This window comes from Myotis nattereri (genome assembly GCF_964212035.1).
Source record: "Myotis nattereri genome assembly, chromosome: 3".
NCBI classification, from domain to species: Eukaryota; Metazoa; Chordata; class Mammalia; order Chiroptera; family Vespertilionidae; genus Myotis; species Myotis nattereri.
In genome coordinates, this window is record NC_138077.1 from 198,558,361 (window position 1) to 198,574,523 (window position 16,163).

At 42.0% G+C, this 16,163-nt stretch overlaps 1 protein-coding gene across 2 annotated transcripts in view; it reads right to left on the reverse strand.

Annotated features, from left to right (window-relative positions):
* Positions 1–1,484: 1,484 nt before the first annotated feature.
* Positions 1,485–16,163, reverse strand: part of GMEB1 (glucocorticoid modulatory element binding protein 1) — a gene marked incomplete at its 5' end in the record, with an annotated part of 38,994 nt that continues 24,315 nt past the window's right edge. For both annotated transcript variants that reach the window (XM_081087673.1, XM_081087672.1), the window contains 5 exons: positions 1,485–4,614; positions 7,361–7,483; positions 8,738–8,875; positions 10,347–10,478; positions 14,505–14,662. In XM_081087673.1, coding sequence (XP_080943799.1) covers positions 3,914–4,614; positions 7,361–7,483; positions 8,738–8,875; positions 10,347–10,478; positions 14,505–14,662 — 1,252 coding nt within the window. In that variant the 3' untranslated portion in view covers positions 1,485–3,913. The remainder of the gene's footprint in view (positions 4,615–7,360; positions 7,484–8,737; positions 8,876–10,346; positions 10,479–14,504; positions 14,663–16,163) is intronic.

Sequence of the window (16,163 nt, forward strand, 5' to 3'; positions counted from 1 at the left end):
CTCACTGCCCCCCACCGGCCTGGATGCCCCACACAGCCTGCTGCTCAGTTATTTGGTCGTTCCTCACTAACCCCCCTGCTGACCTTGTTGCCTCACTCAGCCTGTTCAGTCATTTCGGATGTGACAGCCCCTGGCTCTTTATATATATAGATGTTACCAATACCTATACTTCCTACAATACAAACTTACCTTTAGTGAGTTTTACGAAAATGAGATAAAATGACATCTCTAAAGAGCATCATCCACCTAACCTGAATATTAATTTCCAAGGTATTTGGATTAACATTGGTTCTCCTTCCCTAATGTGGACAGACATGTAAAAGAAATTTCAGTGAAGTGACTTTGAATCCTGAATACTCAAGTCTATTGTCCATTTTTATTTCAAAATAACTGGGAGTGGTTTTTGTTTTGTGGGAGTGGGAGACAGGGAAGGAGCCTGAAACAGAGAATAAAGTGGGGGCCAAATAGGGACATGGCCAAGGTGAGACATTTGTACAGTTGACTCTGAGGCCTTTGTAGAAACCACATGACAGGAAGGTTTGGGCATTTACCTTCCACCAGCCAAATTCCAGTCTTGCACTGGATTCATCTGATGGAAACCTGGAGAAGCTGACACATGACTTGGTTTTCTCCAGGAGGGTACTCTTGGGAGAAACATCCCATGCTGTTGACTTAGCGTGGCTCTGGAGGCAAAAGCAGCAAGAGACTAAGGGTTGTTTTTCTCTTGTATAAATAAACCCAACTACTTGAAAATGGAGCACAAAAAGAACACAAGTGGCTGAAAATGGTCTCTCCTAAATCAGCTTAGGGTCACACCAACAGAAAAGTATCTCGTATTTGCTGACCCCTGCTCCCAAACTAGGTTAGGTACCTGATCCTTTGTTTTCTCAGCTCCCAGCCAAGAACTTTATCACTGTACTTACTCCAATACGATCAGTGGTTGAGCTTCAACCTGTGTACCAGGAGATCAGTTAGATTCCCAGTCAGGGCACATGTGGGCTCAGTAGAGGGCATGCAGGAGGCAGTCAATCAATGATTCTCTCTCATCATTAATATTTCTTCTCATCACTGATGTTTCTATATCTTTCTCCCTCTCCCTTCCTCGCTGAAATCAATTAAAATACATACATACATATATATATATATATATATATATATATATATATTTTAAAGATTATGTTTCAGTATCTCACTAGAGAACTTAACCTCTTTCTGCCTTTGGTGGTCTGCTGCTGAAACCTATGGATCAATTCTCGTAATAATGCTTTTCAATGCATGAAATAAAATACATAGGATTACAAAGGAAATAATTATATTGAAGTATAATTCCAGACAATCTCTGGAGTATGAATTCCTTGAGTGTACAGACTGACTGTGTTTCCACCTCTGTACTGCCAGTGCCTAGCACAAAGCCTGGCACATAAATCATACTTATAAATGTTTATTGAATGAATGAACAGAAAGATAGATGGCTACTGCAAAGTCAACCTGAGGAATGATTCATTGAAAATGCCTGTGCACAGACCAATGGCTTGCATATGTCTCACTCCATATGAGATCATCTACACCAGGGCTGCGAGGGAACTCCCACTCAACAACGGGTGCTATAGCATCTAGCAATAATGACAGGCTATTGGAAGACCAGAAAACAACAAAGCTCATGTATTTCCACTAGCTGGAATATACAGAAAGTAAAAGTAAACAGGCTCTGTTAGCAGGAAATCTCTTGACTTTGGAAGCATAATGTTCACACTACTTTAAAACACTACCAACAGCTCTGATGGAGGGAAGAAAGGAACCTGAACTAGTGTATAGGTGTTCTCCAGGGCTGCTCCTCTGTCCTGAAATGGGACTCCTGTCTCTGGGAAAGAGAAAAATGTCCCTAAAAACCACAATAGGGATGATATGCCTTTCTAGGTTCAAGTAGCAGTTTTACTCTTAGACAGAAATACTGGTTTTGTTTATGTACTAACAGGAAACCTAAAGAAGCAAGAAAAAAAAGCCACTTTCCTCACTAAAGATATATAAAGGGCCAAAGGTTTGTTCTAAGTTGACTGCTACATCTATTAAATATTTTGAAAAGAAAAATACAACCCCAGACAATTTTAAAGTTGAAAACTACAACTGTATGGGGTTCAGAAATCTCACCCTTAAGGCTTTTATGACTGTCTCTCCTAAGTTAAAGGGCTTCTCCAGCTATATACATCCTTCTGAGGGGTAGCAGAACTGTTTCCACTTGCTTGACAACAGGGTTTCCAACATCTGCTGGAAGAAACATGGCTTCAAGTGGGTGCCTTCTTAAAAAAAAAAAAAAAGTAACTATAGGTCTAAGTTTTAATTAAAAACAAAAACAAAAACTCTCCCACTCCTTAGGTGTGTGCTTTTTTGACCTATTTTTCCTTTATACTGTCTGCAGTTTCCCTATATTTTTCCTAATGCAGTAAACAATGCAACCAAAAGAAATAAAAACCAGGGTCCACTCTTACCCCAAACACTGAAGATGGCCAAAGAGAAGTAATCAAAGCACAGAAAATGGCCCAGCTCTAAATATACAAAAAACATAAAAAAAAGGAAAGAAAACAAGACACACACCCCCCAAAGACATTATTATTGACATTTCTGGTACATTTCCTATAACATAATGTTGCAGACAATGCTTCTTTCCCAGGGAGTCCAGCTTGCTCAGGAGGAGACATCCACTCGGTGCCTCAGGATAGGCTAGGGGTGTTGAGTCTTCCTGCCAAGCCTAAGGCTTTTTTTTATGAGCTCAGTCTCACAGAAAGATCTGTGGTATAAATGACTCTAAAAGGGGATGAAGGCAGGCACCTGTCACTGTTCTCCAAATCAGCTAAAAAGCTGAAGAGCATGGGATCCAGGAGACAGATGCCATTAACAGTTAAGGGATAGAGGGTAGAACAAGAGGAAGCACCAAATGAGTGGTTGCTTTTGGTTCCAAAGCCAAAAGAGGGCCCCACCAAAAAGGGCAGCTGGTCTGGATGAAGAATTCCTCTGCTCCTGGAGTCATGCAATAAAATGATGGGCTTGGAGCCTCACCCCACAACAGCCACAGTCCAAGAACCAGAGCAATTTACACCATATCACACAGTTCACAGAGTAATGGACTGATCCTAGTTTAGAAAGGTAAGTGCTTTGACAAAGTTGGGGGCAAGGTGGGCTTGAGTCCCAAAGCACAGCTGTGACATCCCTGGATTTCTATTTCTCCTGATGCTACTTGCTCCATGCCAATGTACCTTCCACTTACCACTGGCCTCTCCTCAAAATGGCACCTATAGTGGTAACCCTCAGAGGTACCAAGAGGCATCAGTTGCACTTCTGGAAATAAGGTAATTTCTTTGCCCCATCCTGGCAAAGCACTTCCCTTTTTAAACTGCTGCTCCAAGCAACAGAGTTCCCCCTCCAAGCAGAGTTCAACTTCCTTTCAGAGTTTTGCACTGGCCTCGAAGGGCCCATTCCAGGATACAAAATAAATTTCCTTCTGCATCCATGTGTGAGTGGGTTGCCTTCCAGTATCAGGTCTGTGTTCTACAGTTTGGTCAATGCATCTTTAAGAAAATAAAACCACATGCGTACACAGATAGATTAGCCTGGAAAGGGCTTTTGGAATAGGTTTCTGGTTATCTTGATGCCTCCCCTAAAAGAAATAACTTTCTTGGTGTAAGAGGATGAGGACATTGAGTGACCTACTCTCAACTTCTGGAAGGACAGCTTGTTTTGTCCATTTTTTCAATGAGGGGGTGGGAGGGACCCAACATATTCAGTTACATCAATGAGATTTGTTTTTCTTTAAAAAAAAAAAAAGGATCCTACATGGAAATGAGTGGGACAATGATAAAAGTAAACAAATATTTAAAATTTCAAACCAAAACATATTTCCTGGCCCCAATATCCCCAGTTAATCCTCTAAGACCACAATCTCCACATTGTGGACTTGATGCTGATGTTCTTCCATCTCAGCCACAACTTTCTCCTCAGTCCTAAGCTCTGTCTCCAGAATGACTGCTTTGCCCTCAGCATCCTCAGCCTCTGGGTCTGGGGCTGGGTCAATCTCAATGATGGTCTGCCCATCCTCTGAGGTGCTTTCAACAGCCTGGATTGCTGAGGTCAGGCCAGACTCCATGGCCACCAACTCCACAGGGCTCACCATAGTGGTCATGTTGCCCAGGGTATTCCCATCCTGCATGGCAGTAGAGCTTAGCAGCGCCAAGCTAGATGAAGGGTGGATGGTCACTGTGTCTGGTGAGCTGCTCTTGGCAGAGGAGACCACTGTGGCATAGCGGAAGAGCTGAGGGCCAGAAGGCAGTGTGTGGACAGTCACAGGACTGGAGCCCTGGCTGAGGGTGGCCACTGGAAGATTGCCCATGGAAAATGACTGACCCACTGGGGTGATCGTGATGGGTGAGATGACTGTGAACTGAGGCTGCTGGACAGGAGGAGATGAGCTCAGGACGGTGGTGGAGGCTGGCCGCTGGAGTCGAGGCCTTTTTGGAGGCTTAGGAGTGCTCACAGGCATCAATACCACATTTTGAACTGTCTGGGATTTCAGCCTCTGATCCTGAGCTTGTTTCTTCTGCTCTTCCAACTGGCGTTCCAAGTCTATGGAAAAAAGATAGACTTTGTGTGGATGGAAGTATAATCTTGGGAACAGTAAAATGGGGTGAGGGGACCTGGGGTTTTGCCACTCTGTAGCCTCAAGAAAGTCACTTCATTGTTTTTATTATTTTTTAATTATTATTATTTTTTGCTTCATTGTTTTTAAGAAGAAACTAAACTGGATGATTTGTTAATCTCTTCAGTAACAACATTTCCTTGTATGAGTATAGGCAGGGCAATAATCCAGGATCTCTTCAAGCTGTAATCCTACTATAGCTCAACTCTAGAAGCTCCTGTGGCATTTTGTCGCCTGTCAGCAAAATGCAAACCAAAGCAACCTCCAGTTGGTCTAGCAGCTAAGATGTGCCCTGCCTCAAACTACAGGTGGAGATAAGAAATATCTTTACAATCCCTTTGGAACTGCAATGGATCTACAATGGCCACTCTAGAACACAGTGATTCCCAAACTGTGCTTCAAGGCAGGATCACCTGGTGACCCAAATGGCCTTAGTCTACTATTAGCCCCCAGAGAAGTCTGGAGAAAGTTACAGAGGAAGTTTCTAAGAAATACAGAACTGAGGAGGTCTTAAAGTTCCAAAGTGACTGACTTAAGGTCACAGAGCCTGGGACAAAAGTCTCTGATGGCCAACTTGGTGGCTTTTCCATCACAATATACCTATCACTACCTTTCTCCAGGTGTCCAATTCAACCTTGTGACCACTGGTGAATCTGGTTCTACACCAGAACGTCTCTATTACTTAGTACCTGATAAACAAGCAATAAATAATCAGTTACACCTTTAGAGCACTTTGTTTCCTATGGAACACCAAGAGCTAGTTAATTACTTGCATGGAATAAAAGGAGTAGGTAGGGATCAAGAACATGTTCACAGATTTTAAAATACGGCTTTTTAAAGTTACGATATACTGCATTTTTTCCATTTTCAGTAGTAATCAAAAAAATGTGAACCTAAACAAGATAAAAATAAAATCTGTAATTTTTAAAAAGTTAAATCAGGGATTACTATAATAACAATGTCCAATGTTGATGAGTTCAAACTGCTGGCATAAATTGGCATAATCTTCTTGGAAATTTGACAATAATTCACAGAAATCCATAAAAAAAATATCAATACTATAACCTCAAGTTTAATCCTGGGAAGTAGTTGAAAAAAAACCTCAAAAATAGAAGTTATAGGCCTGGCCGGTGTGGTTCAGTGGTTGAGCACCGACCTATGAACCAGGAGGTCCCAGTTCAATTCCTGGTCGGGGCACATGTCCAGGTTGTGGGCTCTTTCCCCAGTAGGGGTGTGCAGGAGGCAGCCAATCAATGATTCTCTCTCATCATTGATGTTTCTATCTTTTCCTCTTCTGTCCTCTCTGAAATCCATAAACATATATTTTAAAAATATATATCTCTATCTCTATCTATCTATCTACATAAACTGGGTATAAAAACAACTTTAGAGCAACCTCAATTGTTCTTCTCTTATCAAATGACCTTTCAAGAGTCTTTGGGCTTTATAATTGACTATAATTTGTTCTACATCATTCAAAGGCTGATGATCCTCCTTGACTTATTTTATATCCTTCACCTGCTTTACCTCCTTCAAAAACCTCTCTTGATTCCTTCCAGGTATAAGTGATAACTCCCTTTGTTCTTCCATCATACCTGCTATAAGCCACTGTCATAAAACAGATTACTTTTTGCACTTATTTTTATGTCTGCTTTCCCTCGAGTTCCTTGAAGGCCCTCGATATTCAACGTTATATTTCTAAAACCTAGTTTGAAGACCAGCACAAGGTAAGTACTTAATAAAAAGAGTTAAAATATCCATGTGCTCATCATTTATTACCACAAATAATGGAAAATAGGCTAAATGTGTATCTGTCAAAAGATTCAGTAATAATAATGTAAAAAAGACAAAAGCCAGTTTCTTCTGCCACCAATATTACTGGATTGATGGAGCATTCTTGCAGACATCCTAATTCTCCAAAAGATATAGAAGGAGTACTGTGATGCTGGCTTCTTTCTCTTTTCCTTTGTGCCTTCTCTGCTTCCCACTACTTCACCCCACCTGGGTCTATATATAAAGCAAAAGTCAAACATGCTACTATGTGAGTTAAAAGAAATAAAAAGAGGGAGTTGGGGGTGGGGGTAGGAAAAAGAAGCAAAGAAAGGCCTGGCCACTGTGGCTCAGTGGTTGAGCATTGACCTTTGAACCAGAAAGTCACAGTTCAATTCCTGATTAGGGCGCATGCCCAGGTTTTAGGCTCAATCCCCAGTAGGGGGTGTACAGGAAGAGTTGATCAATGATTTTCATCATTGATGTTTCTATCTCTCTCTCCTTCTCCCTTCTTCTCTCAAAATCAATAAAAATATTAAAAAGAAGCAAAGAAAATATATTTTTTTTAAAAAGAAGCAAAGAAAGAACCACACCAGTCTGAACAAATTTCAACAAAGAAATGTCAAGAGTTGCCTGGCAGGCGTGGCTCAGTGGTTGAGCGTCAACCTATGACGGTTTGATTCCCGGTCAGGGCACGTGCTCAGATTGCAGGCTCAGTCCCCAGTGTGGGGTGTGCAGGAGGCAGCCGATCAATGATACTGTCTCATCATTGATATTTCTATCTCTCTCTCTTCTCCCTTCCTCTCTGAAATCAATAAAAAATATATTTTAAAAAAAGAAAGAACTGGCAAGACTCAAAGGATAGTAGTTTATCACCTAAAAAGAGAGATAAATTATACATACCTGTCAGAGTATAGAGAAACTGCTCTTCTCCTTGCTCTATTTGGTTCCTTCTGTTGTCCAAAACCTTCTTAACCGTGTCCATTAGGCCAAATGTGTGTGCCACATTGTTGAGAACAGCAGCATCTATTTAGAAGAAAAGACATGTCTGTCGACTTACAACAGAAAGGTTTTCCACCAACTCCCTCTTGTGCTGTTTACAAGTATGGAACAATCCGAAAATGACGGGACTATAGTCTAATAAACAATTTTAACAAAGATGTATCACATGTATAACTAATTTAGATTTAATTGTTATATCTATATTAATATACTATTGACATATCTATAGTTAATATCTATATTAATATAAATAAGAGAGAACTGAGAGAACTACTTTTTGGCACACTGATAATGGCAATTATCAGGTAATTACCTGTGGGAAAAGCATGGCTAGACCTGAGTTCAAAACCCAGCTAAAGCCCTGGCTGGGTTTTTCAGTGGTTAGAGTGTCAGCCCATGCACCAAAGGGTCTTGGGTTCTATTCCCGATCAAGGTCACTTATTTCAGTTGCAGGTTTCCCAGCCACAGGAGGGGCTATTGCACGAGGCAACCAACCAATGAATCTCTCTCACGCTGATGTTTCTCTCTCTCTCCCCCTCCTCCCTCCCTTCTATTCTCTCTAAAAATCAATGGGAAAAATACCTCGAGTGAGGATTTAAAAAAAAAACAAAAAACAGTTATGACCCTGGCCAGTGTTCTCAGTGGTTAGAGCATTAGCCCATGCACCAAAGGATTATGGGTTTGATTCCTAGTCGAGGACACATGCCTGGGTTGTGGGTTCGATACCTGGCCCTGGTTGGGCTGCATATGGGAGGCAATCAATCGATGTATTTCTCCACATCAGTGTTTTTCTCTCTCTCTCTCTCTCTCTCTCTCTCTCTCTCTCTCTCTCCCCCTCCCTCACTTCCCCCCTTCCACTCTCTCAAAAAAAAAAATCAGCCGAAACCGGTTTGGCTCAGTGGATAGAGCGTCGGCCTGCAGACTGAAAGGTCCCAGGTTCGATTCCGATCAAGGGCATGTACCTGGGTTGCGGGCACATCCCCAATAGGGGATGTGCAGGAGGCGGCTGATCGATGTTTCTCTCCCATCGATGTTTCTAACTCTCTATCTCTCTCCCTTCCTCTCTGTAAAAAATCAATAAAATATATTTAAAAAAAAAAAATCAATGGAAAAAATATCCTCAGGTGAGGATTAACACACACACACCCAGTTATGATCTTTAGAGAAGTAACTTCTATGAGCCTTAGTTACCTAGTGTGTAAAATTGGGATACCTATACATCAGTGTTTTCATGAGGCCAACAGGATAACTAGATATTGTTAGAATTAACACACTTACCTGTGACCTGGAAGGGCGCTTGAATGAGCCGCTGCTGAACCCCCCTGAGTAGCTCCTCTATTTCCTTCTGTATGTTGCATACAACCTCTTCCATCAGCCCTACATCAGCTATTCCTTTCCAGAACATCAAAGTGTCCTCTGGTACAAGAGGAATAAGAAAGATGGTAAACAAGGGATGCTACATATACTTAGGCACATTTCTACAGTGTGTTAAATTCAAAATATTTCAATTCAAAAGGATTCCTTTTTGGGCCACTTCTGGGAAAAGGGAAAAATCTTTTGGAGTATTAGCTGCCTCCCTAAGTTGGTAACTAATTATTTGGCCTCTTTAGCAAACTAGGGACTTGGGATAATTGCCTCATTTTGTCATGCCCTCAATTTGTCATTGCTCTGGCTACAAGGAATAGGTATGTTCCTCTAATAAATATAACATATTAAATATTATTTATTTAAATAATTTAATTTAAAATTAAATATTTAAAATTTTAAAGTTAAATAATAAAGATATTAAAGGTATACTAAAATAAAGGTATATTCGCTCTAATCATATACTTCAAAAAACAAAGTAAAACAATTGAATAGGTGGTATTATAAACTCCCTGAAGTCAAAGGCTATGTCTTTTCATTCACCTGTCTAGCATCTAGCAACAGTACTAACTAAAAATAAGCAGCGCCCTAACCGGTTTGGCTCAGTGGATAGAGCGTCCGCCTGCGGACTGAAGGGTCCCAGGTTCGATTACGGTCAAGGGCATGTACCTGAGTTGCGGGCACATCCCCAGTAGGGGGTGTGTAGGAGGCAGCTGATCGATGTTTCTCTCTCATTGATGTTTCTGACTCTCTATCCCTCTCCCTTTCTCTCTGCAAAAAATCAATAAAATATATTTAATAAATAAATAAATAAAGCAGCAAGCCCTAGCTGGTTTGGCTCAGTGGATAGTGCATCAGCCTGCGGACTGGAGGGTCCCAGGTTCAGTTCCAGTCAAGAGCACATGCACGGGTTGCAGGTTCGGTCCTCAGTAGGGAGCATGCAGGAGGCAGCCCATCAACGATTCTCTCTCATCATTGATGTTTCTATCTCTATCTCCCTCTCCCTTCCTCTCTGAAATCAATAAAAATATTTATAAATAAATAAAAGTAAGCAATAAATATTTGTTAAATGAATAAATAAATGGAGGAGGATGTGAAGCCTCTCCTGATCCCCTCTAAGTGAATCATTATTAATCACCATCTTCTAAACCATCTGCTACCTAATTTTTTCTTCTAACATCTTGCAGCTTGGTTTATCCAAGAAGTATACCAAAGTTGGAAGTAGTTTGACAGGATGAAAAGCATGGACTACAGTCAAACTCAGCTGAACTCAGCTCTGATACTTATTGGTTGTGTTACTGATATTAGGCAAGTTGCTGAACCTTTCTGAATCTCAATTTCTTCATGTGTAAAATGTGACTGCGGGATGTTGCATTGATTAAAGTAAGAGGTTTGCAGCTATAATTAATATTAATATGCATGAGACAAACCAGCAAAAGTAATTAAAAGGACTTCTGTGTCCATAATTATAATGGTGATAAGGTCACAAAACTGTAAAATATCTGAGCCCATAGAAAATTACCTGAAATTTCCTCTGAGTCTTTCTTCACTCCCTCTTCTGTGGCCATGGTGACAGCAGCAGTGAGAGCCGAGTTCCATTCTAACCCTGCTTCTTCCATGCTCTCTTCTGAGATGGCAATCTGTGTGATGTTACCTAAAAACAGTCCATTAGCGATAAGCTAAATTTTATGAAAAAGTCATAACTATCTTCCATCTCATACTCAAAGCCCTGTTATTTTAATATTTAGCTTTTTGCTTTCAGATCCCTATATTAAAAACTAGAATCCTAGAAAAAAGAAAAAAACAAACAAATCTAGAACCCTAGGAAAACCAAGAAAAATACTGGATTTTCTAAAGAAAATCTGCCTTGCAAAGAAAATGTTTTCTTCTTACTCTGAATAGAAAGTGAAAGGTAACAACCCTAACCAGTTTGGCTCAGTGGATAGAATGTTGGCGGACTGAAGGGTCCCAGGTTTGATTACGGTCAAGGGGACATACCTAGGTTTCGGACTCAATCCCCAGTAGGGGGCATGCAGGAGGCAGCGAATCAATGATCCCCTCTCATCATTGATATTTCTATCTCTTTCTTCCTCTCCCTTCCTCTCTGAAATAAAAATATGTTTTAAAAAAGACAAGTGTGGACTCTACATGCTAGAAGATATCAATAATCAAGCAAAGAGCCCTGGCTGCGTGGCTCAGTCAGTTGGAGTGTCATCCCATATACCAAAAGTTGCAGATCCAGGGCACATACCTAAGTTTTGTTTTCAATCCTGGTCAGCACCTATGGAAAGCAACCAACCATTCAATGTTTCTCTATCACATTGATGTTTCTCTCTCTCCCCCTTTCCCTCTCTAAAATCAATAAAAACAAATGCTCCAGTGAGAATCCTATATAATAAAAGGGTAAATAGCAAACTGACCCTAACAGCAGAAAGACTGGGAATGGTCACTATGACACACACTGACCACCAGGGGGCAGACGCTCAATGCAAGAGCTGCCCCCTGGTGGTCAGTGTGCTCCCACAGGGGGAGCTCTGCCCAGCCACAAGCCAGGCTGACGGCTGCCAGTACAGCGGTGGTGGTGGGAGCCTCTCCCGCCTCCTCAGCAGCACTAAGGATGTCCAACTGCAGCTAGGCCTGCTCCCCACTGGCAAGTGGACATCCCCCGAGGGCTCCCGGGCTGCCAGAGGGATGTCTGACTGCCAGCTTAGGCCCAATCCCCCGGCAAGCGGGCCTAAGCCAGCAGGTGGTCATCCCTTGAGGGGTCCCAGGCTGTGAGAGGGCACAGGCCGGGCTGAGGGACCCTCCCGAGTGCACAAATTTTTGTGCACCGGGCCTCTAGTCCTATATAATAAACTAGAGGCCTGGTGCACAAAATTCGTGCACGGGGGCGGGGGGGATTGTCCCTCAGTCCAGCCTGTACCCTCTCTAATCTGGGACCCCTTGGGGGATGTCTGACTGCCGGTTTAGGACCGATCCCACCCTAAACTGGCAGTCAGACATCCTTCTCACAATACGGGACTGCTGGCTACTAACCGCTCACCTGCCTGCCAGCCTGATCGCACCCTAACTGCTCCCCTGCTGGCCTGACTGACGCCTAACTGCTCCCCTGCTGGCCTGATCACCCCAACTGCCCTTCCCCTTCCAGCCAAATTGCCCCTAACTGCCCTCCCCTGCTGGCCTGATCTCGCCCCCAACTGCCCTCCCCTGCAGGCCTGGTCACCCCCAACTATCCTCCCCTGCCAGCCAGATCACCCTCAACTGCCCTCAACAGCAGAAAGACTGGGAATGGTCACTATGACACACACTGACTAGCAGGGGGCAGACGCTCAATGCAGGAGCTGCCCCCTGGTGGTCAGTGTACCCCCGGCTGGCCTGATCGCCCACAACACCCCTCCCCTGCCGGCCATCTTGTGGTGACCATCTTGTGATGGCCATCTTGTGACAGCCATCTTGTGTTGGCCATCTTGTGCCTATGTGAGGGCAGCCATCTTGTGGCAACCATCTTGTGACGATGTCACGCAAGGGTGTTGCACGATGCCACCTAGGCTTTTATTATAGAGGATGCCTAATATGCTAAGTGTCTGGTCATCCATTCAACCAATCAAAGTGTAATATGCTAATGATGTGCTAAGGCCACTCAACGGCTTGCTATGACATGCACTGACTACCAGGGGGCAGACAGTCAACCAGTCGACCAGTTGCTATGATGTGCACTGACCACCAAGGGGCAGTCAACCATTCGACCAGTTGCTATGATGTGCACCTACCACCAGGGGGCAGACAGTCAACCAGTCGCTATGATGTGCACTGACCACCAAGGGGCAGACACTCCAACCGGTAGGTTAGCTTGCTGCTGGGATCCGGCCGATCGAGACTGAGTGAGATGGGCCAGACATGCCCTGGAGCCCTCCCGTAGTCTCTCCCCAGCTGGCGAACCTCCTGTGTCCCTCCCTAGCCCTGATCAGCCCTAATTGTGCACCAGTGGGGTCCCTCGGCCTGGCCTGCGCCCTCTCACAATCCAGGACCCCCTCAGGGGATGTCGAAGAGCCAGTTTCATGCCAGGCTGAGGGACCCCACTGATGCACGAATTCGTGCACCAGGACTCTAGTTAAAAAATAATAATAATAAGCAAAGAAGTAATATCAATATGGACAATAAATTAAGGAGCTTTGGACAAATAAAAAGGAAGTATATAATTTCACAGCATTTTTCACTTTTTAAGTGAAAGAGTCACATGAACAAAAATTCAAACTGCTAGATATTTTATACTTTCCTGAAAAGAACTTAGGTTCCAAGAGATTTGGCTTCTACTCACCCAGTCAATACAGAATATTAGGTCTGATCAAAAGAAACCTAAAGAGGCATTTTTAAAGCACAGTACTTCCCTTATATCCTTTAGTTCTTGTGACTCTGTCAGATATATTTATAAGTCTTCTGGAAGTAGTTGACACATATTCTATGTAGTAATCTTGACTGTGCTCATCTCCAGCTGGACTAACTAAATCCATAATAATAACCTCACATGGCTACATCTGTCCTAGAGATGGGCAGGGAGGCCTAGTCCCAAACTCAATATTAAGGAAGTGTGTCCCCCATCCTGTCTCAATTGTGAGGAAGCCTCAGCTTGGTTATCCAGAACCTTTCCAGGCAGAGCTCTTTGATCCTTTTAGCAGAGTCTCCAGAGTCCATCCCAGCCAAGGATAAATTGTCTTTGATACATCTCAGTTCAACAACTGAAAACCATTCACCATTCTAATCCACCTTCCTGCTTTAACCACTAATAGAGCACAGAATTTTAAAAACAGTCTAAATTCAAAGATACGCCAAATGGTACCCAAGTGAAATGAGATTATTGAAAAAGTATTAGAACTATTGAACCATCTTTCTAATGTTTACCATGCACTGCAAAAAAGAAACAAAGGAGGAGGTCTGGCCAATAGGAATCATTTGCGAGGAAAAAAAAATCTGTTTCTAAAGCATGGAATCCCATCCAAGATTACCATGACTTTTAAGGACATCAACACTCATGAGATTTGAAATTAAGAAACCCAAAGAACATTGGGGGTAAACACATAATACAATATACAGATCATGTATTATAGAACTACTAGAGGCCCCTCAGCCTGGCCTGCGGGGATCAGCTGAAACCAGCAGTACTACATCCCCCGAGGGATGTAGTAGTGCACTAAGCGGCAGGCGGCCGGGGAGTACCCCAACCCGGGGCCAGATGCTGCACCACTCCTGCTCATCCTGGCCTAGCTATGCCTGCCTCCACAGTCCCAGTCTGGATGAGGGAGGGGTGCGCAGGGAGAGTGTCCACGAGAGAGGCTTGCGCCCCTGCAGCTGTGCTCGCCAGCCAGCCATGAGCCTGGCATCTGGCACCTGTTGGTCAGCTAAGCGGCACTCCTGCTGTGGGAGCTCACTGACCACCAGGGGGCAGCTCCTGAGTTGAGCGTCTGCCCCCTGGTGGTCAGTGAGCATCATAGCTACCGGCCAGTCATCCAGTCACTTAGGCTTTTATATATATAGATAACATCTAAAATCTATATAATTTCACTAACCAATGTCACCCCAATAAATTCAATAAAAATTAAGAAAAAGGAAACACAAAAGAGAAATGAGGGGGAAATGCTACTGAAAAACACAATGTGCTTTCAGGTGGTTTCCTACCCCCTACCATCGACCGAAGTGGGTGTCTGCACCACACTTGTCTGCTGTCCTGGCACTGGAGCTCTTGCACTGCTGATCAGAAGATCAAATTTGGTACTTCTGCAGGTATTGGAGCAAACCTTGTCATGTTGGTAAAAATCAATCTGTCCGGAGTCCATCATTTTCCTGCACAAAAGGAGACAAGAAGTACCACTTCAGCCTGCACTTTGGAAACTAGTGAGTCTCCTCTATAGTTTAGTGAAACCTAATAGTATTAAAAGTCATTAGGTTGCCAAGATTCTAATTAGGACTATAAAATTTTCATTGGTCCTGCCCACATTTACAAGTACTCCTCTTCCCTCCCTAGTCTACTCATGAGTACTTTTTCTTTTATATCCCACTATCACTAAGGTTTAGATATACACTCCTGACAATAGCTAAGTTTCCCCACAGGATCTCAATGAAACAAAACCCAAAGGGGAAAAAGGACTACCTCATATCCAAGCACAATTAAGGAATGCCACAACGGAATTAGAATTTTGTGATGAGATTCTGATGTGTTAGTACTCCTAGACCAGCAAGATCTGTTGTCTCTTTTGGAGACATAAAACTTCAGCATATTTCTTTCCTTAAAAAAAAAAAATTGATAACAACTCTCCTATAAATACAAAACAAAGCTGATTATACTAAACCCCCACTATAAAATATCCTTAGAACTGAATTCAAAAGACATTATGATAGTCCCTGAGCAAAACCATGCAGTATTTTCATTACAGTAAGTATGTTATATTGCTACTTGTCTTTCACTAAAGATTTTTAAGGCATTCTTGTTCCCCTTTACATTTGGGGAAAGTTGACATATGCTTGTTTTTCTGGGCAAATAAAATGGGCCAAGAACTACAAAAATGAAAGTTAAAGGTATTTCTATCTCCCCAATTTCATTTAACTACTGATTTCTGCATATAAATCATCTGTAATGATTTTTTCTTTGTTTCTGACTAAAAAAAATAGTATGTGAAGAAAAAAATTAACGTTTTTTTGTGAAAAATATAAAGAAAACAATTACACTTTTTAAAAAATATCCCACAACACAGAGATCACATCAACATTTTGGTATATTTTCTTCTACTAAATTTTACATATGTAGTAGTTAGAGTGTCATGTGTATGTGTTTTAACACAATTAAAATCACACTGTTTAAAAAAAATCACAGTTTAATTGATTTTATATTTTGTCTTCATTCTTACACATAATCATTTTTATGTAAAAACTCTTTAGAAACATTTTAATGACTACATTGTATCCCACAATATATACTCATATATATTTAGATGAGCCATAATTTACTTTACATATACCTATATTAAAGCAGACTAATTTTCTTAGTAAATAATGTTGTAATGAACATATTTATGCTTGAATCTCTATAAGCCCTATGGATTTTTCTTAAGACAGAGTCTTTAAAAAGAATTAAAGACAAAGGGTAAGGTGTTGAAACATGAGGCTCTTGAAACATGTTCTGTGTGGAACTTTTAATTTTTAACCACATTTTTAAATTTTCTACCAAGAGGTGAGTACTCAAAGAATGAGCACTAATGTTAATCAACTAATGTTAATTTTCAGAGGGAAAAAAATTACAATAGGAAACTTGCTGCATAAAAGGGGGCATTGGAAGTAATAAGCATTC